At 44.9% G+C, this 27,407-nt stretch overlaps 1 protein-coding gene across 1 annotated transcript; it reads right to left on the bottom strand.

Moving 5' to 3' along the window:
• Window positions 1-1,250: 1,250 nt before the first annotated feature.
• Window positions 1,251-27,268, bottom strand: VIPAS39 (VPS33B interacting protein, apical-basolateral polarity regulator, spe-39 homolog). Its single transcript, XM_055436463.2, has 20 exons — window positions 27,130-27,268; window positions 22,923-23,015; window positions 22,191-22,293; window positions 20,297-20,440; window positions 19,181-19,219; window positions 18,777-18,841; window positions 17,990-18,046; window positions 14,892-14,984; window positions 14,167-14,200; window positions 13,561-13,663; window positions 11,536-11,563; window positions 10,125-10,198; window positions 8,157-8,232; window positions 7,578-7,712; window positions 6,930-6,971; window positions 6,526-6,615; window positions 4,303-4,389; window positions 3,646-3,735; window positions 3,126-3,230; window positions 1,251-2,255 (listed from the first exon to the last, which is right to left on the bottom strand). Exons 2-20 carry the CDS (start codon window positions 23,013-23,015, stop codon window positions 2,235-2,237), a joined length of 1,479 nt encoding a protein of 492 aa, XP_055292438.2. The 5' UTR covers window positions 27,130-27,268; the 3' UTR covers window positions 1,251-2,234.
• Window positions 27,269-27,407: the final 139 nt, after the last annotated feature.

The following is a 27,407-nucleotide window of genomic DNA, read 5'->3' as shown; positions in this document are numbered from 1 at the left end:
ACAGCTACATGCCCTAGAGCCTGTGCTCTGCAACAAGGAGAAGCCACCGCCACAAGAAGTTCATGCACAACTAGAACAGCTCCCACTAGCCACTACTAGAGAAAGCCCACTTGTAGCAATGAAGACCCAGCACAGCCAAAAATAAGTAAACAAATCTTTTTTAAAAAGAGGGTTGAAAAAAATAATAAAAAGAGGGTTGATCAGAGAGGCACCAAACATGAGGTTACCTGGAAATGCAAAGTGAAGGAGCAGACACAAAGCGGAGGGGCCAAAGATGGAGTCTGATCCCGGAGCAGGCTTCCTCCTCATTGGCACTACTGACTTCGAGGGCAGGTTAATTCTGTGCCATAGGGAGCTGCTTGTGCCCTGCAGGCTCTTCAGTGGCATCCCTGGCCTCTATCCACTAGATGCCAGTGGCTCCCTTCGGTTGCGGCAGCAAGAAGTGTCTCCTGAAACTGACACACGGCTCCTAGGGGGCAAAAGTGCCCCCAGAGGAGCACCACACTGCCTGAAAGCCTGCTGTCTCTGTACCAGCGTTGTCTTTTCCCCCTACCACTTCTCCCACTCAATTCAAAAGAAGACTCTTGAGAGTCCCTTGGACTGCAAGGAGATCTAACCAGTCTACCCTAAAGGAGATCAGTCCTGGGTGTTCATTGGTTGGACTGATGTTGAAGCTGAAACTCCAATACTTTGGCCACCTGATACAGAGAGCTGACTCATTTGAAAAGACCCTGATGCTGGGAAAGATCGAGGGCAGGAGGAAAAGGGGACGATGAGGATGAGATAGTTGGATGGCATCACCAACTCAATGGACATGGGTTTGGGTGGACTCTGGGAGTTGGTGATGGACAGGGAGGCCTAGCGTGCTGTGGTTCATGGGGTGGCTAAGAATCGGACATGACTGAGCGACTGAACTGAATTCCCCCACTCCCACAGTCACAGGAGTGCAGACTTCCACAAACCCTGAGAGAATCGTGCCTTCCTCTCACAGATGAAGACAATGAGGCCAAAAAGAAAGGGACTCGCCCAGCACCACACAGCTTGTCAGTGGCAGAGCTGGGACAAGAGGCCGGGTCTTCAGCCAGGGGCGGCGTTCCCTCTGTTAAGCACATGGCCCTACTTTGCCATAAGCACTGTTACTCCATAACCTGAGGTGCTGACAGGCCAATACATGCAGTCACCCAGGCAGGGCTGTAACGGTCCCAAGAGACAAGGCAATGATTTCACGGCTCTGCACAAAATAACCAGGAGGGAAAGAGAAGGCACCAAGGAAGAAACGGCTTTATTAGGCATCTAGGCGTGTCTGGGAAACCCAGGTCAGTCACGTTGGCACAGGAATACAGGACACAGGCGTTACAGAATATCCTCTCTAAAACCAACTGCGAGACCAAAGCCTCCCTCTTGCTAGCCTACCAGAAATGCTGCTGAGGTGAGCCCTGGTGAAACTTGTAGAAGCTCCTAGTGACACGAGGACGTGTGTGCAGAGAGGGAACACTCGCCCCAGCCCTGCTGACTCATGTAAGGTGAGGGGCCTGGGTGGGAGGAGGAGGAATGGGAAGGAGGGTGCCCTCATCTCCTGCACCAGGCTCCCCGGGGTGCGCGGAGAGAGGAACCAGTTTGTCTGTAGAGGGAAGACCAGGGCAGCAAGGCGGGGTGGGCCAGCTCTGCCGCGAGGTGGCGAACTCTGTACAGTCTGGGGTGAGGGCGCCTCCAACAGGTCCCGGCAAGGTGGGCGGCCCTTCCTGAGGCCCCCTCCCCGGGGAGACAGCCATTCCGGTTCCGTGCTGACCTCCTGCAGAGCAGATGCCACCGTCCAGCACCAAGTCCAAGGCCACAATCAGCAGAGGGGGGTGGAGTGGGCCGCCCGACGACACCTGTACCTTCGGTCTAGGAGACCTCCTTTTTGGAGCAGTCACTTTCTGCGGACCAAGAGCCATCTTGCCCAATATGGGCCCAACCTAGAAATTAATTCCCACCTTCACGTGAGCACCAGGTGAAGAGTGTCTCTCATGAGGCGAAGCTTTAGATCTCGGCCCTTCAGTGACAGTCCCGGGACAGAAGACCAGTCTGAGGCTGTCGGTGCCCAGGCGCTGGTCTCTGTCCCACGGGCTGCAGGCACTGCCTGCTGACCACGGGCCCCAGTGATGTGATGCTGGAACTCTCCCAAGAGTGCGCTCTACTTTCACAGGCAGGAAAGGAAGAAATGAGGCAGGCTGCAAGGGAGCTGATGCCACTTAATTCTTCCATCGAATTTGCTGGGAAAAAACAAACAATGATCAGTTTTCACGGATCCCTACAGATAGGCAGACAGAATTGAATAAAACAAGGACTCCAGGTAGGTAATGTAAGGAAAAGAAGGATGGAGCCGGAAGGCTGAGAAAAAAATAATTAATGTGGGGAAGAGGAGTTCATTTATTCAGAGATGGATTAAACACCTATTCTGTACCTATTCTGTAAGCCTGATTTAGGGCATTTATTCTGGTTCTGCCCCCATCAGGACAAAGATTCAAAGATTCACTAGCTTTAGCTTGCAGTAGATTCCAAAATACCTAACTGGGACCAATGCTCCACGTTAACAATAAGCTCAGCAATTCCATGCTATGAGAGAGAAGGCAGCTGTGTTCCCCAAGTAGCTAAAAATCAGGGGGACACATGTATACCTGTGGCCGATTCATGTTGATATACGGCAAAAACCATCACAATGTTGTAAAGTAATTATCCTCCAATTAAAATAAATTAATTGAAAAACAAAAGTAGCTAAAATCTACTTCACCTACTTCTTTCTTCCAATAGGGAGGTCACATCCAGCCCCAGGAAACTCTACAGTTTGCATATTCTGATTCTATAACATTTGTTTCTAACTTCCAGGGGTTAGTCCTTCCTACCTGGTTAAGTTTAACAATGATCACAGCACTATAATCAGTGTTAGTCAAGGTCCCCAGACCACCCTAAGTCATCCCACGTCTCAGGAGTGACTGCTGCCCTGTAGGCCTGTAGGAGACCCTTATCAAGAGATCCACAGGCTTGGCCGACAGCGATCCCATTCAGGCCTTGGCAGTATGCGCTCGACGCTCCTCTGAGAACTGTCTCCTGAGCCCGCTGGAGGGCAAGCTGCGGCCCCTCACCGAGCTGTTGAGAAGGGCATCAATCTTCTCCTCCTCGGCAGAGCCTTTATCCACCTTGCTCCTGTACGCGAGCAACTGCTGACGATCCTTCAGGTCCCGGCAAGTCTATCACCAAAAGAGATGACAATAAAAACCTCCGGTCAGCCTTCTCTAGAAGGGCCTCTTTGCTTCTGTCTCTCCCACTCTGAGCCAAAGTTCCGAGGGAAGACAGGGAGCTGCAGAGGGATGACAGGGGCTAAGCACCCACCGAACTTCACACTGAAGAGACGTCTGCAGAGGTTACATGGTTTGCTTTAGTTCTACGAATTCTCCGAGTGCAACGAATTTATAAAAGCAGAGAGAACCCAGTCAGAGAACTGGGCAAATCATACAGGAGAGCTGGTCTCCAAACTAACTCTTGCCAGACCACACTATGCACTGAGTGGACACTGACATTAGCACCTCAGGATTAGGACCTGAGACGAGGCCTGCCACTGTCCACTGAGGTCTAACTCAGGGCTCTCATTTCTGAGGGACTCACGTCAATGACGACATCGTGACACTTGAACTTGGTGGCTAAGTTCAACTTCGTGTCCACATCTTCCACCAGATTGACATACTCCTGTAAAATCTGTGAAAACAAGTACTTCTGATGAATGATTCCCAGCCGTATGAAACCCAGAGCTCTGAAAGGCAGGGAAACAATCCTGAAGAAGGCAGAGTCAGTGCCTGCTGTCTAGAATTCCCATCACGACCACAGGACTAGGTCTGCAATGGGCAATGAGGTGGACTTTCTGCAGTAATCCACGTTCTCCCAAAAAGGAAGAGAAAGGCCCACTCCTCCCCATTGTGGAGCCAGACCCCTGTGCCAGCAACAGGTGTGCCCTGGGTCTGGCCTCCCCCGGTGCCCCCTGCTCCTTGATGGCCTTTCTCATGAAGTTCTCCTGTATCATTTGAGTAGTATGCCTCTCTCTGGCTGAACACAGCAGACGCTCCTCTGAGGGGATGGTCTGGGGTCATACGTCTAATGGCTGAGCAGAACTTCCTTCCCTGGCCCTTTCTAGGTCAAGGCGCAGTACAGCCATTATGCTGCCTTTAAGATAAGACCAGAGCAGGTCATGTCTCCCATTGCTGAGCAGCAAGAGGCTGAAAGGTCTCCTAGAAGACCCTGTACCCGACTTTCTCTGGGAATCATTACCTGGACAGGGGCACTGTTCTTGTGCAAGATTTCCACCACCCGATGGAAGCCAATGGGTGCTCTCTTCTTGGTGTAGCCCAGCCAGTTCTGAAACAGGAAGACGGGGTGGCCGCAGGAAGGTCAGACAAATCCAACCCACTCTGAGCTAGTCTCTCTACGTTCTGTGCTAGGACGAGCACAATAAGGTGGTGAGAGCAGGTGAACGGGAGGTGGGGGAGAGAGAAAGGAAGACAGATGAGAGTTTCAGAGGAGTCAAGGAGCTCAGGAGGGTGGAAAGAGTCAGAGGTTCTGTAAGTTCTTAGCTCGAATAGGCGTGAATGCAGGAAAGTCTGAAACGCAGCTAAATGAAATAAGCAATTTCGTTACCAATACTTGCATTGATAGTAGGAAAGTCTCTGGGTAGAATAATCCTACCCTTTACATCTTTATATTTACATAAATGTTTATTTGTAAATTCATGAGGAAAGGCCTGGAAAGCTACCAAACTTCTCACAGTGCTTGCCTTGAGGAAGGGCCTGAGAAAGGAGGTGGACAGTGGAAGAGGAACTTCACTTTTTACCCTCCCACTTTCACAGTGGGTTTGATTTTGACACAGGCGTGTACTGCTTTCATAGTTAATGTTTCTAATTAAATAACAAAGGCAGAAAACAAAAAAATTGTCAAACCCATAATGGAAAAATGGATATTTAAACTGCAAACCAACAGAGACATGACAACCGAATGGAATGCAAGATTCTTGACGATCTGGACAGCAAACAAAAACAAACAAAAAATAACAAACATGTGAAAAAATGCTCAACATCCCTCATAATCAGAGAAATGCAAATCAAAACCACAGTGAGATACCATTTCACACCAGTCAGAATGGCTGCTATCCAAAAGTCTACATGCAATAAATGCTGGAGAGGGTGTGGAGAGAAGGGAACCCTCTTACACCGTTGGTGGGAATGCAAACTAGTACAGCCACTATGGAGAACAGTGTGGAGATTCCTCAGAAAACTGGAAATAGAACTGCCATATGATCCAGCAATCGCACTCCTGGGCATACACACCGAGGAAACCAAAATTGAAAGAAACACATGTACCCCAATGTTCATTGCAGCACTGTTTATAATAGCAAGGACATGGAAGCAACCTAGATGTCCATCTGCAGATGAATGGATAAGAAAGCTTTGGTACATATACACAATGGAGTATTACTCAGCCATTAAAAAGAATACATTTGAATCACTTCTAATGAGGTGGATGAAACTGGAGCCTATTATACAGAGTGAAGTAAGCCAGAAAGAAAAACACCAATATAGTATACTAACGCATATATATGGAATTTAGAAAGATGGTAACCTTAACCCTGTATACGAGACAGCAAAAGAGACACAGGTGTATAAAACAGTCTTTGGGACTCTGTGGGAGAGGGTGAGGGTGGGATGATTGGGGAGAATGGCATTGAAACATGTATATTATCATACATGAAACGAATCACCAGTCCAGGTTCGACGCATGATACAGGATGCTTGGGGCTGGTGAACAGTGATGACCCAGAGGGAGGATAAGGGGAGGAGGGAGGTGGGAGGGGGGTTCAAGAAGGGGAACACATGTACACCCGGGGCGGATTCATGTCAATGTATGGCAAAACCAACCAATATAATATTGTAAAGTAATTAGCCTCCAATAAAAAAATAATAATAAAAATAAATAAATAAATTTTAAAAAAAGAGCTAATCAATTTACGTGTATTATAATATTATTTTTTTAAATTAGAGGATAATTACAATATTGTGATGGCTTCTGCCATACGTCAACATGAATCGGTCATAGGTATACATGTGTCTTGAACTCCCTGATAATATTCTTACGTTAATGTTAAATTTCTCGAGAATGATAATACTGTGGTTACAAATGAGAACAATGCTTAAGTAGTTAAAGTATTGTGATGTCTGCAGTTTACTTTCAAATATTTCAGCAAAAAAAACGCATATAGAACAAGAGAAAGCAAAAATGGCAAAAATGTGAACAAGTTCGTTAAGTAGGTGAAAACTTAATTATTCTTTCTTTTGTTTTTCTTCAGATCTGAAACTCTGGAAAATAAAATGTTGAAGGAAAAATGTCAACCAGTAGCTGACACCTGAGTGTCCCAGGAGGCGTGAAACCTGAGACTCCTAGGAGGCGTGGGATGGCAAGACGGCATCTCCACCAGAGTGCCAACAGCCCCAGGGCACCCACCTTGGTGGTAAACAGGGCATCAACGTCATGCCAGGCCCGGAGCTTGGCGCGAGCGGCCAGCGCTGTCAGCACGTACTGTTTGTCTGGGATCTGAAAGCAGAGGCCCGGGGAAATTAAGAGAAGAAGAAATGCATCAGCGGAGGGGCTTGAGAGTTCTGGAAAGAGGCAAAAACATTCCCTGGTACTGATTCTGCCCCTTACGATCCACAAACCTCTCAGGTCGCCAAGCCCCAGCACTGCTGCAGGCTATTCAGTTAAGGCCGTCCCTCACTTCCCACAGACTCACTCCATTCTCCCCTGACCCCTGAATGTCAAGGGACTTACTGTGCATGGTTGCAAAGCAACATCCACTCCAGAGTGATTCTCATACTACTTTTACTAAACACTGCCGAATTTATATCTACCTTAAATGTCTTCTTCAGGTTGACCGGGCTGCTGAATGTCCCCTAGGATGAAAGTGGAGAAGGAATCTTGGTGTTACTGACTCTCTCAAATACCACCAATCTCCTGTTTTCCTGTCCACTAGCTAGACATTCTACATTTCACTCTGTAACCATTTAAACCTGGAAATTAATTTAAGAGAAAAGCTCTATCAGGTCTAACTGGACATCACCATCCAGCTTAAGAGCACTGGATTAATAGGTATAAAGTATTTCCTAATTTTCTGCTAATCCTATGATTGTTACGATCATGTCCACCTATGGGGTCATTAAAGTCACACCTCTTCAAAACAACTTTTAAAAGTATGCACAGGTAACTACCCTCTGCTGCTCTTCTTTACCCTGTGGGAAACCATTTGAAACTCTGGGCCTCTGACCAGAGACGCTCACAGCACCAGCACTGGTCAGGCAGATGTGTTCTGGGGCAGGCCAGCTCACTGGAAGCCACGCGAACCCTTACAGACCTCTTTTCCCTTCTTGGAACGGTTCCCCGGTGGACCGCCAAGAATGATGTGCACCCACTGTAAACAAAATACGCTGAAACACAGGCTCTGAAGGATGCCTCCCGTGCAGTGAGAACGTGTGGGCCTTTCTCCCCCGTGTGGCCCGCACCTCAGCCTCCGTGTAGTGGTAGAAGCAGGAGTAGAAGAGCGTCGTCACCAACGGCATGTTGAGGATGGATGCTTTGCGGGGGTGCTTCCGGAAGATCTCAGTCTGTCCCGCGGATTCTAGATGCCGATCGTTTGCCTGTGGTGGAGTGAGCCAAGAGAAAAAAAAGAACAGTGTCCATAAAGTGGAGGCAGCAAAGAAGCCTGTAATACTAGAGCGGATGTGTTTCCTACCCTAGGAAAGAGGCGAAGGGGAGAAAAAGAAAGAAACTGCCCAGGAGAGCCCCAAGGAGCTTAAGATCCAAAAAATGATGATCTAAGTTGGATGGAGGAAGACCAGAGAAGTAGTGATGAAACAGAGCTCTGGGACGAAGAGGAAATAGCTCCAGATTAACAGCAAGTGAGGGAAGAAAAGATGTCTGGAGACAATGGAGGGAAGGCCACCAGGCAGAGAAAGAAAATGAAAGACCCTTAGAAAGTGTAACCGGAAATGACGTATGTGGGCAGAGCGGAAGTCTTCTAGCTGCTGAATGACACAGAGCTTTAGCACTGAAGCAGAAAGAACAGAAACAAGGATTCTAACCTCGATAATGATCTGACGTTCCAGGAGTGTGTAATGGTCTTGTATATGTGCAGAATCTTCTGCTGAAAATGGCAAGCTGGGAGAGAAGGCAAGAAGGTTAGTATCTCATTCTTTACTCAAACAAGAAACACACCTATCTAATCCAGGTCACCACTTTAAGTCTAAGATGCTCATGAAGCTTTGTAATTCTGATCTCTGTTCTCTTTAGAGCATCCCTGAAAGGCAGAGAGAAAGCAGGAAATAGAGGCGACCTCTGGCAGGGATTTTATACTTAAGGTTTTGCCAGTTAGATAGGGAGCCTTCAAGTTCACGAAATACATACAGTCACTAGTGATTCTGCTGAGAGTGAGGCAGAATCCCCTCACTGTGTGCGGTGCGATGACTTATGAGTGAGTCACTCAGCCAATGAGTGCACTTGGCCAGTCGCCCATCATCCACATCCCAGGGAGGCTCGGTGGTTCTGGTCACTGCCTGATGTCAATGCTGAAATGTCTTTCAGGAGCACTGACATGCTGGCCATTTTTTAATGCAGAGTAATAAGATAAAACTCAAGTTACAGAGCACGGCAGTATGTCTGTAGATTGGTAAAGATCTCAATAGTTCTACATGATGTCAACGGTCCCATCTTTAACACTACATTATATCCGTCCACATGAAGAAGTTGATGGACAAACAGTGTCTTGCTTAAAAGTCATTTGGCAAGTCAATGGGTAAGGCCAGGAATAGAAGCCAGATTTTAAATGCCCAGTTCCCAGACCTTCCTTCAGAAAGTACCACCTTATTCCTCTACTCCACTCACTCCAGGAAGAATTCTGAAATTCAATTACTCTCCCAGGTAAGTGTGAGCGCACAGCCTATTTTTAGAAGCGATAAAGAAGACAGCAAAAAGTTGCAGTTACTTCAGTATTCTAACTTCTCTCTTTGTTTACCAGAGGCCATAAACATACTGGCTCAGTTCAGTTCAGTTCAGTCGCTCAGTCGTGTCCGACTCTTTGCAACCCCATGAATCACAGCACGCCAGGCCTCCCTGTCTATCACCAATTCCCGGAGTTCACTCAAACTCACGTCCATCGAGTCGGTGATGCCATCCAGCCATCTCATTCTCTGTCGTCCCCTTCTCCTCCTGCCCCCAATCCTTCCCAGCATCAGAGTCTTTTCCAGCGAGTCAACTCGTCGCATGAGGTGGCCAAAGTATTAGAGTGGACATATTGGCTCAGTAGCTGCTAAAGTTAAAACTAAGGATTGTACTGACATAAATTTCTAAATGTGAAACCTGGTGATCATGTCACATGAGGAATGACTGAAAGAACTGGACTACTGAACCTCAAGTAAGGTCTACTGGGTGGACTCTACACCTGTCTTGAAAGATAAACAGGGAAGCAAGTTTCAGCTCAATATAAGGAGGCGCTTGCAGTAATAAAGGCTGTCCAACAACGAAATAAGCCACTTCCAAGAGCAGTGCATGCCCCACCCCTGGAAGAACAGTACATAGGGCTGGTTTTCACAGGGACTTATACTCTGGATAAAAGCTGGACTGAATCAGCAGTTGTTGGACTGTGGGGTTTCAAGGACTGGTAATGCTGAAAACAATACATAAGATGTTGCCGATTTTTTTCTTTTAATACATTAGATCACACACACAAAAAACTTAAAACTCATTTTTCTACCAAAAAGAAGTGTGTGGGAGGAGGGTGGAATCTCTGAATAAAACGCAGTCTTTCAAATTAAATAAATTTAGCTTTAGGAGAAAGCTCTCTACACTGTCTTTATCTTTCTCAGTTTATCACCGATCAGTGAAAACTCTGGGGGAACAGTGTTTGGAGCCACTGAATGAGATGATCCTTCCTCATGTCTGAATGGCCCACTGCTGGCCTTTCCCTGCAACCATCTATCCATTCTGCCCTCGTTTAATCTCACCATTGTTCTGTATGACAGTACTGACAGGGAAAAACATTTCTCCCCACTTACCCAATGCACGTCTTAAGAAATTCTTTTCGTTTCTCGGGGTCCTGAATGGTCAAGTGCTCTCGATAATGGGACAGCTACAAAAAACAGAGAAGAACTTTGATCTATTTCTTTTCCTCAGAAGGGTGAGTTAGTTCTGTCAGTAGGTTTTCCATGCTTGAAAGCTAAACTCTTCATTACTAGAGATTCTTCTGGGAATAGATGGCAGAGGGGTGGGGGAGAAGAGAGATTCAAAATTATTATCTTGAACTGCATTATCCAATACAACAGCCACCAGTTTCAAAAAAAAGTTCTTCTTAGGAGATTGTCCTACTCTATGAGGATAAACTAAAAGCAGACTGTCAGGTTTGCCAATTCCAAGATTTATAAGGTTGGAAAACTCCAAATTCATATATAACAGCATGCATGATAAATCACCTTCAATTCAAACACAACAGAGAATATGAAGAAAACATGAAAGCTTTAGATAAAAATGAGTTACCCAAAACACATTTACTTTCACTGATTAATCAAACTTCAAAACAGCAAAATGTATGAATGCTATCTGAAGAAAATTCCTTATAGTTTTGAACCTATGGAAATTAAAAATATAAAAAAGCTTTTCAAAAAGAGTACTACAGATTCTGAATCATTTTGAAGAGATTAAGAGAAAAGGTTTTGAGATTTTCCCACACTTTGAGTATTAAGTACAAGTTCCGTTTACAAAATGTTACTGAAAAACATTTTCCTGAATTATACTCTGGTGTGCAAAGCTTAAAAATACATCACCACCAATGTGTGGTACAGTGACTAAAAGAACAATTCTGACATCGATGGCACCGAGAAATCCTTACCCTTACATGATAATGTCAAACCTTTTAAATAGATTATTGAAGTTTTAATAAGAAAATTACATTTTTGGTAAGATTTCAGGTTCATTCTTATATTACAAGAGTTTCGTCTACAATGGTAAAAATCTGTCCAAAATCAACTTTAACATTTAGTCATCGAGCTCCCATCCAAAATGTGTATTGGGTGCCCTACCAGCAGCTTGACCGATCTTCTTTCATGACCTGTATCTGATTTCTTATCCCTGTTTGCTTTCAATATTGTCTTTAGTATTTGAAGCCAAAACCCCAAAGCTCCTACAAACCAAGAACTAAAAACAACTAGAAATTAAGAGACAAATTCCAAATTGACCAGGACAGTTTTCATTCGGTTATTTTTTTTAATTTATTCAGAAGCCCAATCAAAAGAGCATATAAGAAGACACAAAACAGTACATCATCTGGATTGTTCTCAGGCTTCCCAGATGCCCCTCTCTCCCAGATATAACCAATATCAAAGGAAAGGAAATAGTCAATCAGTGTGGTAGCCTGGGTTTTGGCTTAGACTTTTTAAAGAGGGCCCCAACTGAAACAAAGGCCACACTTACCGCAAGCTCTTCTGTTCTATCTAGGAACCTGGGAAGAAGCAGAAGGGAGCAGGGTGTTTTTAATCTATTGATGCGTGGCAGTATAACCTCACAAAACAGGATGAGTGTTCTAGGTGAAACATCATCCAAACTCATCTGCCTCCATACACAAGATAAGCCCTTCTCTTCTCAAACTCTCTACCATCAGCAACCCCTTGAGAACACATGCCCCATCTACTGAGCTGAGTGAAGAGCAGAAACTGGAAGACATCGTGGGCACCAGTAACTCTGTAATGTCAACAGATCTGACAGAAAGGCTCAGAGTCTCCACGAAACCTTACCCCACAGTAGTCTTCTGGGTTTGTTTGTTTTTTTTTAAAGATGAAAACACTCTTCTCTGTCAGTAGTCTTGGAAACAGACTGTCTATACTATCCTCCTCTGTTGTTTTCTATTTTTTTTAAGATTTAATTATTTAATTTTTAGCTTCAAGGGGTCTTCATTGCTGCATGCAGGCTTTCTCCGGTTCTGGCGAGAGGGGGCTACTTTCTAGCTGCAGGGCACAGGCTCTTCACCGCGGTGGCTTCTCCGGGTGTGGAGCACAGGCTCTGCGTGTGAGGGCTTCAGTAGCTGTGGCACAGGGGCTTAGCTGCTCCAGGGTATATGGGATCCTCCCACACCAGGGATGGAACCCGTGTTCCCTGCATTGGCAGGTGGATTCTTAACCACTAGACCCCCAGGGAAGCCCTATTGCTTTCAGGGACAGCATACGATGCATTTTGTCTCTGCCCAAAGATGGTAAGGCCTTTGAGAACAAGAACTTTTGTCATCTCATTGCTTTTTCACTCTGCAAGGACCACTATAATTAACATCACTACTTTGGCACAGAGGTGATGCTTCAAAAAAGCCTTGTTGGTTCGGAGGGAAGGAAGGGAGGAAGAGGAAGGGAGGGAAGAAAGAGTTGGGGGAACAGCTCGTCTTGGACATGGTTTCTACAAATTCCTGGTTAACCGTTTCTAATCTTGACCCTGACCCTGTGTGCTCTCCTCACCTGAGTCTTCGGGAAAGCTCATCACTCTGCGGAAGCCACTGGGTAAATAAAGTTACCTCAGGCCATGTGTCAGCCTAAACAGAGGCTCTATCCCCTGCCCTGACACTGAAGAAAGGACACAATATTCCTGTTTTAAGCTAAGAGTGGGAAAAAGCCCCTAACAACTGAAATGAGATAGGGAAGAAAAACATGGCCGAAGACAGCTGCCCCCAGTGGGCACCCCCTTCCCCAGGTCCCCAGCAGACATGCCTGCTTCTTGCCTCTCTACCCATCAGAACTCAACCCAGTCCCACAGGGCCCACTCAATTCCTAATCACTCCCATGAGGTTCTCCCCAGATATCCTGATTGAAAACTGCATTTGCTTCTGCTCTTCCACTGCGCTTCTCACTGGCATCACCAGGGACCAAGTAAAAAGGCATCTTTAGTCTCGGTCTTTTGTAAGAAAATAGTTAATAAATATTAATACCACAGACTAGGCATTATGCTGAGCGCTTTACATGCATGAACTCCTTTCACCTTCATAATGACCTGTGGAGTAGGCAACATTACTTCCATTTTACAAACGTGAAAACTGGTGCTTGGAGAGGTTGAGGAACTTGTACAACATCATGCTATGAACTAAGTGATGGAGATAATATTCAACACAGGTGCTTGACTCTGGAGCCTGATTTCTCAACATGGTCACTTTATTACAGGTTGTGGTGCAATATTAGTTATCCCACCACATTTCTTTTTTCCTTTCTTTCCCTCTTTCAGTCATGCCACATGGCTTGTGGGATCTTCGTTTCCCAACCAGGGACTGAACCTGGGTCCATGGCAATGAAAGCACCAAGTCCTAACCACTGCCACCAGGGAATTCCCCCATTACCTTACTGTATCTTGTCTAATAACCGTTTCGAGAAAAAAGGGCCAGTGTCTTCTCTTTCTTTGTAATCACCCAGAGAGCTCTGAACTAAGTACTTAACAAACTTTACAGACCAGATGATCAGTTCTTACCTAAAGAGGTCTAAAAGCAGCTTCTGATCACCCATCTCCTTAAGGAAGTGAATGAGATGTCTCAGGGCAACCTGCCGCACCTCCAGCTCTCGGAAGAGGATCTCTGGTAGGCAGGAAGAAAGGAGTTAGAAGGGGAAAGATTAAAGCCTAGAACTCAATGGAAAATCAGCACCCCCCACTCGCACATTCTTAAGATGATCTCCTCAAAGTCCATCAGAAGCTAGGAATGGTTTACAATGGTGCCCACCTTGGGCTCAACCCACCAGCAACACACTCCAGGGTCCAGGGCAAGGCTAAGCCTTTGTGTTAGCTTTCAGCTCTCACCAATGCAACCAGCAGACCCTGAGCACAGACTTTCACTTTCTCAAACCAACACAGTCATCTGTCTGTGCAGTAAATGAGGGGCTTCTTAATTACTGTAGTTATCACTCTAAAGGAGGAACTGCCCTCAGTGTTGGAATGTGTACTCTGAAGTCTCAGGCCCCCCAGCTGTCCTGAAAGTAGACCTGATGCTGGAGAACTCTGGTATGAAAGCCACGAGACCACTCTCCCTTCAAGTACAGCAGACATCTTACTGACTACAGATTTCCCTCAAACCACGCTCACCTTTACTCAGCGTCCTCTTCAGGAAGATCAGAACCTAGAGGAAAAGAGAACCGAGAATGAATCGCCCTGTGGAACCTTCTAAACACGAGGCCCTGTCTGAGCACCTGACAACTAGGAATGAGGCCAGCAACGCATCAGGAATCTTGGCAGGTCCAGACAAGGTGTCTGTCTATGTGATGAAAGGACAGGTGATGGACATATGGAATGAGCTCTGTCTTGGGAGTCCACACACCTTTGCCCCTTATGGAAGAGAAGCCTCCCTCCCTCTGTGAGAGGCTGCTCTCACATCTCTCTGCCTTCAGATTATTTTTGAGGACACAAAGTAGCCAACCTACCCCTTCTGGGTCATAATCAAGAGTGTCACACACAATGCAAACTGAGCCTTTAGAACACGCACTTCTGAGAATCTTCTACTTCAAGAGGAAATCCAGTGTCTCTACTTGACTTAAAGGTCTATTCTATGGATAACCAACAAGGACCTACTGCACAGCACAGGGAACTGTACTCAATATTTTATAATAACCTATAAGGGAAAAGAATCTGAAATATATATATATATTAATACATATAACTGAGTCATGTTACTGTACACCCAAAACTAAAACACTGTGAATCAATTATATTTCAAATAAAGAAATAAAGATTTAAAAAAAAAAAAATCTATTCTGATTGGACTTTCAGAAACTGATGAAAGCAATAGTTAAAAAACAAAAGGCACAACTCACTGCAGTAATGACGTTTCCATCGTGCATGCTTACTGCTTCTTCTAGGAGCTGGATTTTGTCCTGTAAGGAGCGGAACCTTTCCAGTGAGCAGACCTGCCAGATAAGAACAGAACTGGCGTGCAAGGAAGAGGACCATTTGCTATATTCCTTTGTCACTGGAAACTGAGGAAGAGCAAGAATGACCTGAAATATCCCCAACACATACACGCATGCTCAGTCACTTAGTAATGCCTGACTCTCTGTGACCCCATGGACTGCAGACCGCCAGGCTCCTCTGTCCATTGGATTTTCTGAAGTAGATTGCCATTTCCTTCTCCAAGGGATCTTCCTCCAGGGATCGAACACACATCTCCTGCACCGCAGGCAGATTCTTTACTGCTGAGCCACCTGGGGCTTCCCAAGTGGCACTAACGGGAAAGAATCCGGCTGCCAATGCAGGAGATGCAAGAGAAATGGGTTTGATCTGTGGGTCAGGAAGATCCCCTGGAGGAGGAAATGGCAACCTGCTCCAGTATTCTTGCCTGAAAAATTCCATGGACAGAGGAGCCTGGCGGGCTACAGTCCGTGGGGTCACAAAGAGTCAGACACTACTGAGCACACACGCTGGTCCCCAAGGAGAGCCTCTTGATTTTACACAACAGTCCCCAACACACGAAGCCAGGAGGTTCCCACCACCCCCTCCCTAGTTCAGCCTTATGCCTTGGAAGATGCTACTGTCCTGATGAAGGCTTGCCAAAGTCAACAGATAGGGAAATCACTTGTTCTCTTTTGCCTCTTTTTTTTTCCCTTTTTAAAAAAATCTGTTTTTGTTTGTTTGGTTGGTTGGTTGCTTTTCCAGACCCTTGTGTTGAACGCCAACTTTCAGTAGATCGTAGTGAGGGAGCTGCTCTGCTACATATGAAAGCCAGACCCAGAAGCAGGTCCTCTATAAATGGTTTAGGACGAGCTTCCCTAGGAACATGCTGGGTGTGACAGGGGAGGCGGCGGCCACCTTTCTGGCCACGCCCTGTGTCCCAAGACAAAGGGCTCTCTGCACGGGGACTCCCAAGGCTCTGCAGCATTTGCCACGACACGGGGGTTCCGTGTGGGGTCCACTTGAGGAGAAAGCAGGGGACTGGCTATCTGAAGCCAACTTTTATTTCTTTTTAATTAACTTATTTACTTATTTTTGCCTGTGCTGGGTCTTCGTTGCTGTGTGCAGGCTTTCTCTAGTTGTGGCGAGCGGGAGCTACCCTTCATGACAGTGTGCAGGCTTCTCACTACAGTGGCTTCTGCTGTTGGGGAGCACGCGCCCTAGAGCTCGGGCTGCAGTTGTGGCAGAGCGAGGGCTCCAGAGTGCTGGCTTGGTAGTTGTGGCACATGGGCTTAGTTGTGGCATCTTCCCAGACCAGGGATCAGACCCATATCTCCTGCACTGGCGGGTGGATTCTGAACCACTGGACCATCAGGTAAGTCCCAACTTGTTCTCTTTTTAATGAGGCACAATTTATATCGTATAAAATCTACCCTACTAAGTGTACAGCTCAGTGAGTTTTGACAGGTAAATAATCCCATGTTAACTACTACCATAATCAAGACACAGAACATTTCCATTACCACAAAAACTTCCCTTGTCCATCTGACAAGGGATCTTACTAGCAGATATTTAGGTTATTCCCGCTTTAAAGGTTATAATAAATAAAGTTCCTATGAACATCTGTGTCATACAAGTCTTGTCATACAAGACTTGTCATACAAGTCTTTGTATCAACATATTTTCATTTCTCCTGAATTGTAAATGTCTATTAGTGATTAAATGTGTGTTTAATTTTGTAAGAAACCGTCAGACTCTTTTGCAAAATGGTTTTACCACTTCACCTTCCTGTTTGCAGCATTTGAGAGTTTCAGTTGCTTTGCATCCTCCCAATGCTTGGTATGATCAGTATTTTTAAACTTAGCCATTATAGTGGCTGTATAGTGGTATCTCAGTTTTAATTCACATTTTCCTGATAACGTTGAGCATCTTTTCAAGCACTTATTGGCCATTCACACAGCTTCTGGTGATATAACTGGTGAAAACTTGAGCCAGTTTTTAAATCTGATTGCTTATCTTATTACTGAAGATACTTCATCATTTTTTATATACATATTCTGGAGAAAACACTTTATAAGATGTATTTTACAAATATTTCCTCCCAGCAATGGTCTTTTCGTGTTTTTAACAGTGTTTTCAAAGAACAAAACTTCTTAATTTTGGTGAAGTCCATTTTCCTTTTTGGTCTGATGGTTTTTGTATGCTTGGTTAATAAGTCTTTGCCTAACTCAAGATCACAAAGACTTTCACCTAAATTTTCTTCTAGCTTTATAGTTTTAGCACTTATTCTACTATGATCCATTTTGACCCAATAATTATTATGATATCAATTCTCTCAAAATTGAAATACAGATTCAATCCAATCTCAGTCAAAATGCCAGCAGCTCTTTTGTAACACTGACAAGCTAATATGGAAATACATAGTATCTAGAATGGCTGAAATAATTTTGGAAGAGAAGAATAAGGTTGAAGAACTTACATGACTTGATTTCAAGATTAACTACAAAGCTACAATAATCAAGGCCTTGATAATGGCATAAGGATAGACAAAAAAAATCAATGAACTAGAATATAGTCCAGAAAGAAACCTACATATATATACAGTCAATTCATTTTCAACAAAGGCACCAAAGTGAAAATGCAGAAATGGATAGTCTTTTCAACAAACAGTGTTGGAGCAAACAGAGAACTGTATGGGAAAAAAATGAATGTCCAATTGTACCTCACACCATGTATTTTGTATTAACTCACAATGGACCACAGACCTAAACATGAAAGATCTGCTCTCACTCTTAAAGGCACTACTTTTCCCTCTCATCCATCACTCTTTTCCTACTTCCCCATCAAAACAACACTAAACCCTGGAGAATTAGAAATTTTGCAGCTGAATTGCCATCTTAGTGGAATGATTTTCCTCCTGAAAATCATTTCATTTAACAAAACTGAAGAGAAAGGCCAAGCTGCTCAGCTTCCAAAAAAAAAAAAAATTCCAATTCCACAAGAATTCTCTCCCCAGGGGCCTTACCTTGCCCTTCCGGAGGCGCCGCACTGTGTCACTGGGGCTCCAGTCGTTGCTGTAATCCTGAAATATTAGCAACACATGAATTATAGGAAGTTAAAGATCAGAATTCAGAATTATCAGTGCGTCAGCTCCTCACCTCATGCTTATAGTCTTAGTCCCTAGAGCGGAAGCATTTTGTGGAAGAAGATAGAAGAAAAAAAACAAACTAGGAGAGTCTGGTCCTGAGTTTCTTAAGCAACCAGGACAGAGATTTTACAGGCAGGAGGAATTGGATCAAAGAGGGAATGGATCAACTGACAGAGCTGGCAGCCCGACATGTTAGTGGTTCAGAATTTCAGCCCCCAGAGGCCGTTTTGGGACTCTAATTAATGGTTTTGCCGACAGAAGGAAAGAGAGAAACATGTTCTTTTTTTGGACCTTATGATATCGTTTTTTCCTTTTCATTCAATTTGCTTTTTCATGTGCTTCATGTGAATATGAGCTCCACCAAGCTTCTAGACCACAGGGATGATCAAAAGTTTCAAAGCACAACCTAAAAGATGGCAGTATAATGGATAAGGAAAGTACGCCAGGGCTGAATCAGAAACTAAAAATTCTGAGTTCCAGTTCTACACGTAACTAGCTGTGAGACTCTCGGCAAGCTCTAATGTTTAGAGATTCAATTTTCTTATTTCTAAGAGGGGTTTAAAATAATACCTGCTCAAAGATTTGGGAAAATCAAACAAGATAACAAATGTCCAAGTACATCAAACTGTGTAAAGTGTCATGACCATCGTAAGATATAACTCACCCTATACTCCCCCTTGGGTCTCCCCAGCTCTGGAGCATAGCTCTTGGCAGGTGTGTCTGACAGAGCTGCAAAAGAACAGGCAAGGGACTGAGAAGGACACCATCTCCCTGCCATGCCTTTCTTCCACTGCTTGACTTGTGGGCTCCCGAGGCATCTTTATGGCCCAAAGTAGGGAAGACCAAGTAGATCTCAGTTCCTACCCAAGGACAGCATCCCTAGATGCTACCCTTTGACCCCACAGCCAGAATGGTCTCAACCTCTTTATTCAGCGTCAGAAAATTAATGACGACAGATTCCAAAGAAGTGCCATCATCTAATTATCGCTTGTCCCCACGACTCCCCAGGCTGTACCCCAGACCAGTAACATCTCCCTCAGTAATCAAGAGAAGAGAGTCCATGCCTACCATCAGAGAGGGACTGGAAACTTCCAGGTCTAGTTCTCCCTAAAGGTAAAGAACACATAAGGCCAAGAGTTAAAGTCAGAGCCACCCAGACTCAGTTTAGGACGCAGGGCATACAGAACCTTTTTGTGAAAATGAGAACTTAAGGCTCAAAAAGCTTTTAGTCAACTTCAGAAATTTGAAATACCATGGAAATAAAAGGCACTGTGGAACTTTTTCTTTTAATTGTGGCAAAATACACCTAACATAAACGTCACCATTTTTAAGGACGATACAGTTCAGTGATACTAAGTATATCCACACTGTACGATAATCACTACTATCTACCCCCAGAACTTTATGGTCATTCCAAACGGAGACTGTTCCCGCTGAACGATCACTCCCTTTGCTCCTTACCATTTTCTAGCTCTATCTATCTGACTATTCCAGCTATCTCACAGAAATGGAATCACACAGAATCCTTGTGCGTCTGGCTTCATTCACTCAGCGTTTGTCCTCACGGTTCATCCACGTTGTGGCATGAATCAGAATTTTGACTCTTTCTGAGGCTGAATAATCCTCCATTGCATGTGCATGCTACATTGTGTTCATTCATTCATCAGTGAATGGACATTGAGGTTGTTTCCATATTTTGGCTACTCTGAATCGTGGTGTATAAATACCTGTTTAAGCCCTTGCTTTGAATTCTTTTTGGTATACACCCAGAAGTAGACTGCTGGATCTTACGGCAATTCTACGCTTAATCTTTTGAGAAACTGCCAAGCTGTCTTCCACAGTCTTCCGGTGTCCTCTACACACAGGCTGTACCATTTGACATTCCCAGCAGCAGTGCACACGGCTTCCCGACAGAAGTGCACAGCGGGAGGGAGGGATTCTGACCTAGACAAATGTCTTCAGTATGTGTCACAAGGTTAATGTCAATTTTGTTTATCACATTTGAGAAACCCAGTCCAGCCCCTCTGAACTTCCCTCACTTCTCCCCCTTTCTGATCCCTAACTGCTAGCTCCAAAGATTTTTATACTTCAGTATTTTTTTCTTACAGAGTAAATGAAAATCACAGCCTTAGTGGTTTTTCGGAAAAAAGGAAAGGACTCTATCCCTTTAACCGTCGCTCTTACCTCTAAAAAAGCTGCTCAGAGAGTAGGTAGAGGCAGGTTTGGGTAGCTGTGCATAGGTGGAGAAGCTGTTCCGGTTCTTCAGCTGTTCTCGCTCATGGCTTAACCCGCTGTTACCAGCAGTCTCTTTGATGGACCATGAGATACCTGCGAGACAACAAGACGCAGATTAGTCATTCTCATCCAAAATAATGCCACCACAGCCAGCATTCCAATAAGCTCTAAAAGCTTTTCATCAGAAGCCCTGGTCCTTTGTCAACATGGACTTAAAATATTGGGACAGGGAGAAAGAACAGAATCAAACAGACCAATCAACAGAAAAAGCAGGCAAAGGAAATGAATAAATGGATCAAAGAAAAGGAAATACAAGTAGCTGTTAAACATATGAAAAGGTGCTCAACCTCACTCTTAATAAGAGAATTACACAAATTAAAAATACACTTAGGACTTCCCTGGAGGTCCAGTGATTAAGACTTTGCCTACCAACGCAAGGGGACACAGGTTGGATCCCAGGGCCGGGAAGATCCCACAGGCCATGGAGGATCTAAGCTCACGGGCCACAGCTACTGAAGCCTGTGCACCTGCAGCCCATGCTCTCCAACAAGAGAAAGCACCGCAATGAGAAGCCTGTGCACAGTTAGTAAACAGACCCTGTTTGCTGCGGCTCGAGTAAAGCCCATGCAGCAACAAAGACCTGGAGCGGCTGAAAATAAATAAGTATTTTTAAAAAGCACACTGAGATACCACTTGCCCCCTATAAGATTAACAAAGACCCAAAAGTTTGAGAACACTCTGTGCTGTCAAGGCTGAGGGGAGAAAGGAACACTCTGACACTGCTAGGTGGGAGTGCAAATTGGTGCAACATCTAATCAACACAGATGCAAACACCCTCTGCCAGCAACTCCACTCTAGGAACTGAACTTTCAGATACTCTTACATGGGCAAAATACAAGGTCACTGACAGCGATATGAACAACAAAAGACTGGAAACAATCTAATGCTCATCAACAGTGGACTGGTTACATAAATTATGAGTTCCATACAGTGTATACTATGTTGCTATTTTTAAAAAGGGAGAGGCAGTATGAGAAAACTTGGAAAGATCTTCAAGCTATATATCCAGTGAAAAGAGGAGGGTATAAAGTATGCCACCCCTGGTGTAAAAAAGGGGGTTCATTTTCCTATATGCAGTTCCACAAGCAGAAAGCATCTCTAAATGAATACACAGGAAGCAAACAACAGCGGTTGTTTTTGGGGGCTGGCAGGGTCTGAGAACTAAGCAGAAGCGTGACAGTGTGAGGGAAACTTTTCTCAGTACGCCTTGACTCCTTTTTGCTTTTTAAATCACGTGACAGTTTTTCCCGTTTAAAAAAAAACAAAAAACCTTTAAAACTATGCTTAAAAATCAGATGCACTCAGCAAAGGTGTTAAGTGGTATTACAGAACGATTAGGCAGTGGGACTCGGTGGCTTAGGAAGTCAGTTCTGCCAGGCAATTGTGAGCATTTAAGTCAGCAGTTCTCAAATAAGACTGCGTATCAGAATATTAGCAGCGCTTATCATCATTTGAGACACCGCCCTAACCCACCACCCCACACCCAATATCAAGACCTACTGAAGAGTCTCTCGAGTGAAGCTCAGGAATCTAATTTTAACGAGCACCCCAAATAAGTCTGAAATAGCCAGCCAAACTTTAGCCCTAGGACAGCAGACCTAGACAGCCGTATGGAAACTGCTGCCGTACTTCCCCAAGTACCCTCTCCTGGGTTAAATTTCCAGGTGTACGCTCATCTGAAAATAGCTTAGCCTTGTTCCCTGTCCTGACAAGTATTGAGGAGACTTTATGAGTGGTAAGAAGCCTGAAGAATTAACCCCCTCCCAGGGCCTTTTGTACTTACTTCCCACAGGTTCCCCGGTCCAGCTGACTCTCTCCAGGTCATCTTCATCATCGTCATCCACGAAGTCTCGAAGGCTATTCACTGCCCGCTTGGATTCCTTTAACTGAGACAGACATCAGGCAGGGCGCTCAGGCAGTCACCACGTCTCACCTCTCCCTCTGACAGCCAAGAAGGCTGCGGAACTTGGACTTGAGAATGGCCAATATTTTAACCTTTTTGCCATGGAAAGCCTAGCCCACTAGACGTTTGCCAAGAAAAGAAACTGCTATTTAGCCAACACGGGAGTCCAGTGGCAAAAGGTTAGGAAGAGTCAAAGCCACTTTTGAATTCTAATCCTATTCCTGGTATTGACTCGCTTTGTAGGGAGTTTATCCATCTCTCCAAAAATGAATGTTTCCCCCATTGGTAAAACACACACGATAAAGACAAAACTCCCAATCCACTTCATCCTTCAAAAATAATAATTATATTGCATGACAAAAGATCTAGGGCTTTTGGAAAAAAAAAAGCAAATGAAAGAAATGAATCATCTTAAGAATGTAAAGCAGGAAGGGCAGAGAGTTGGCTTTGACAACTCCTCTCTTTTCCCAGGGTTCTTCTCCATGAAGAGTCTTCTAAAGATCTGACTGAAAGCACTGCTGAGCCTAACGGAGACAGGTTACCGAGGAAGCAAGGGAAAGGATACACAGTGGAAGGGAGTGAGAATTTCAGCAACTATTCACAGAAACCTACCTGTGAGAGCTCATCATCTTCGTCATCAAAAGTGAAAGCCTTGAACTTGGAGCTATTCCAATACTCCTCCTCATCACCCTTTGTCCGATTCATCTGGAGGGAGAGGAAGAGAGATATACTGTACGTCACTTTCTGGATTCCCCTCAAAAGAGCTCCAAAAAGCTTTGGGTTCCTGGACTACAAACTCCCTGCTCTAGTCAGGGATGCATGAAAAGTGTCTGGTGAAGAAAATACTGAAGAGGCCACATAAAATCAGATCCTTGGGTCTCCAACCAATCCAATCACACTTTTGATTGTCTGATAACTCACAAGTAGTCATTCATTCCTAGAGCAGCTACTTTGTTCACAACACTACCTCAGGCGCTCTGTCAAGTGTTTTATTACGTAAGGGATATCTGAAGTACAAAACACAGTCCCTCTCTGAAGGACCCTACAACAGAGTATTGAGCATATACCTTTTCTAATTTATACACTTAAATAGGAAAAGGAGTGCGTCAAGGCTGTATATTGTCACCTTGCTTATTTAACTTATATGCAGAGTACATCATGAGGAACGCTGGGCTGGAAGAAGCACAAGCTGGAATCAAGATTGCTGGGAGAAATATCAATAACCTCAGATATGCTGATGACACTACCCTTATGGCAGAAAGTGAAGAGGAACTCAAAAGCCTCTTGGTGAAAATGAAAGAGGAGAGTGAAAAGGTTGGCTTGAAGCTCAACATTCAGAAAACAAAGATCAAGGCATTTGGTCCCATCACTTCATGGGAAATAGATGGAAAAACAGTGGAAACAGTGTCAGACTTTATTTTTTTGGGCTCCAAAATCACTGCAGATGCTGATTGCAGCCATGAAATTAAAAGACGTTTACTCCTTGGAAGGAAAGTTATGACCAACCTTGATAATATATTAAAAAGCAGAGACATTACTTTGCCAACAAAGGTCCGTCTAGTCAAGGCTGTGGTTTTTCCTGTGGTCATGTATGGATGTGAGAGTTGGACTGTGAAGAAAGCTGATCGCCAAAGAATTGATGCTTTTGAACTGTGGTGTTGGAGAAGACTCTTGAGAGTCCCTTGTACCGCAAGGAGATCCAACCGGTCCATTCTAAGGGAGATCGATCCTGGGTGTTCATTGGAAGGACTGATGCTAAAGCTGAAACTGCAATACTTTGGCCACCTCATGCGACGAGTTGACTCACTGGAAAAGACTCTGATGCTGGGAAAGGTTGGGGGCGGGAGGAGAAGGGGACGACTGAGAATGAGATGGCTGGATGGCATCACCGACTCTGTGGACATGAGTTAGAGTGAACTCCGGGAGTTGGTGATGGACAGGGAGGCCTGGCGTGCTGTGATTCATGGGGTCGCGGAGAGTCGGACACGACTGAGCGACTGAACTGAACTGATGTGTCCTAAGTCACTTCAGTCGTGTCCAACTCTTTGCAACCCTATGGATGGTAGCCCACCAGGCTCTTCTGTCCACAGGATTCTCCAGGCAAGAATACTGGAGTGGGTTGCCATGCCCCTCTCCAGGGGATTTCCCCAACCCAGGACCTTAACCTGTGTCTCTTAGGTCTCCTGCACTGGCAGGGGGGTTCTTTACCACTAGTGCCACCTGGGAGGCCCCAGTATAAGTATATATAAAGGTAAAAGTACACACCAGGCATGTGTTACAAGCATGCATCATGAACTTTGCTGAATACACAAGGTTAATCAGAGCATGAACAAAACAGATAGTAACTACATTTATGGACTCCACATGTGCCTGTTGCGTGCCACCTCTCAGGCCCTGTTCTAGGCTCTGGGAACACCGCAGAGAATAAAAACCCACAGACATCTTACTCTCGCATGTGCTTCCTGAATTCCTGGCAGCAAGTAAGCAACTAAAGGAAGCTGAATTAGCCTGCTTGTAACTTCAACTTCAAATCATGATTAATTTAATAACAAGTACGGGCCAAAATGTGGGAAACGAGGGCATGGCCAAAGAAGGAAGTCTATAAAGAATCAGTCAAAACAAGACAAGTCCCTCTCATAACTATTCTAAAATTAGATTTTGCCCTGAAAAAAAGTTTTGCCTTAGAATCACAAACTAAACTATCCATGCCAACTGGATTAGAGTGAAAACTGATTTAAGCCAAGAACCAGGTACCAAATTTTCCAGTGCCAAAAATAACTGCAAAGGCTACAGAGAATCCAATTCTAAAGGATGAATTTGCTTTTTCTATTTCAATAGCACCTTTCTCAATAGAAGCTTAAGAAACACTCACCATGGCAGACCCACTGAGGCTCCCAGTGGCCTTAACAACACTCTGCCCTCACTCAGTGTGTGGTCAGGGGATCTGGGAATGGCAACGCAGCCTGAGAAGTTTTTACCATCTGACCCTTTCCCATAACTGATTTCTACTGAACCCAGACGTGGCTTAAAAATCCTTTTGTATAGTCAATGAAGTGAGTAAAATCAAATACAAAAGCTAGCAGAAAAAAAAAAAAATCATCCCTTATATTGCAACAAGCATAGGCTTTTTAGTCAGGTAGGCTTGAATTCGAATGTCAGTACCTCCAATTCTCAGCAACCTGGGTAAATAATCTTACTTCTAAGCCTTGGTGAGAGTGCAAGGCGACCTCACAGGGTTGCAGTGAAGAATAAACAGGAGTCAAGAAAGAGATAACAAAAATCCCCAGTATAAAGTAAATCCTAAAGGATAGCTCCTTTTAGTATAGCAGGATATCTTCTGCCATCTTTTTATCTCCGCCATTTGTGAATATGGGACTTAACAACAGAAACATACCTGGTAAGACTATTGTGAGGCTGAAGCCAGTGAACCACACGGAAAGCACACGTGCTGACACAAAATTTGTTTAGTATTAATTTTTATTATTAATAAATCAATATCTTGGGAAAAGCTAGAAAAATATTTTTAAGCAGTACTAAAGTTTAAAGTTTTGAAACAAAAACTCAGAGCGGCCATCACAAACACTGAAGGCACCCACAGACAGGTAAATGTCCACGGTGCAGGCGCCAGTTTATAAAGCCTCAGAACCACCCTGCAAAGTAGGCCGAGCAGGTTCCTTTTCACTGATGAGGGCAATGAGGCACAAAAGGATTAGGACCAAAGTTTTTAAGCTAAAGCTAGTTGCTCCTATCCAGGTTTTCTATCTCCTGGGTCATTTTTACTCTGATTTGCATTGTCCTTTTATCACTCTAGGAAAACTGAAGGCAGGTCGTTACTACAGCATCTACAGATAGGCATCAGTTCAGTTCACTTCAGTCGCTCTTTGCGACCCCATGAATCACAGCACGCCAGGCCTCCCTGTCCATCACCAACTCCTGGAGTTCACTCAAACTCATGTCCATGGAGTCGGCGATGCCATCCAGCCATCTCATTCTCTGTCATCCCCTTCTCCTCCTGCCCCCAATCCCTCCCAGCATCAGTCTTTTCCAGTGATAGGCATAGCATGGGTCTTAACAAACCCTGTAATCCACCAGAGGATTTCTGGAATCTTTTCTTAACTATGAAAAGGCAGTGGACGCTTGACACTAATCTGTACTTCTAGCACTAGTCAGAAACTATATTTCCTCAGCAAGTAAAAAAGACAATGATTCAATGGCTCTAAAATTTATAATGCAATCAGGTACAATTTTAAGAGGGGCTGAGAAAGGTGCTTCAAAATCATTTAAAACACTTCAAAGGCTTGTCCCTGTCACTTGTTTACTGAGACCCCACCATACAGTGCAGTAGATCTGAGGGAAGAGCAGGAATACGACAAAGGAAGGAAAACGACTCGGCCAGAAAATATCTACAACCAACACGCTCCCCGCCTGAGGACACCGCCGAAACAAGCCTGTGAGAAGTCAGATTCGGACTCATTTATCATCTTTCAAAGCCAAACCTACACAAGTGAGGTGACGAATTGAGACGAGGAAATGTGGATTAAACTAGGAAGACTCTGTGGGCGAAGGGTCCAGGAAACAAGGATCCACCGCAGAGGCCAGAGCCCAGAACCTTGGTACAATAAATGCTTGTTCAAAATCAGTTGTCTGGGCTTCCTCGCGGCGCCAACCCCGAGTGCAAGCCCAAGGATCGCCACAACTGGAGTTAACAGTCAGGCCAGGGAGGTCGAGGGACGCCTCAGACAACTAGGGGAAAGGATACGGATGCGGAGAGGCTGGGCTCGGCCAGATATGTAGCCCAAGGAGTTTGGGACACCCTCACCTCTTCCACACCGAGCCCTCCCTCTCAGGTCAGCCGAGAGGGTCCAGCCGCCGAGGGTCCAGCCTTTCTAGACAGGCTGTGAGGCATACAAAAGGGACGGAAGGGGATAGTCCCGAGGAGGGGGGAGGAGGGCTGGGGTGATGGTAGGAACCAAGGGGCGAGACAGGCGCCGCAGGGCATGCTGGAAGTTGTAGTTCCTTCCTCCCCTGCAATCAGGCTCTGCCCGGACATGCCGCGGGGGCCTCTTGACTACAACTCCCAGAATCCCCAGCGCACCT

This window comes from Moschus berezovskii, chromosome 9, assembly GCF_049115385.1.
Source record: "Moschus berezovskii isolate FMDL1 chromosome 9, NW_MosBer_1.0, whole genome shotgun sequence".
Taxonomy (NCBI): domain Eukaryota; kingdom Metazoa; phylum Chordata; class Mammalia; order Artiodactyla; family Moschidae; genus Moschus; species Moschus berezovskii.
This window is presented reverse-complemented; position numbering and strand designations above follow the sequence as displayed.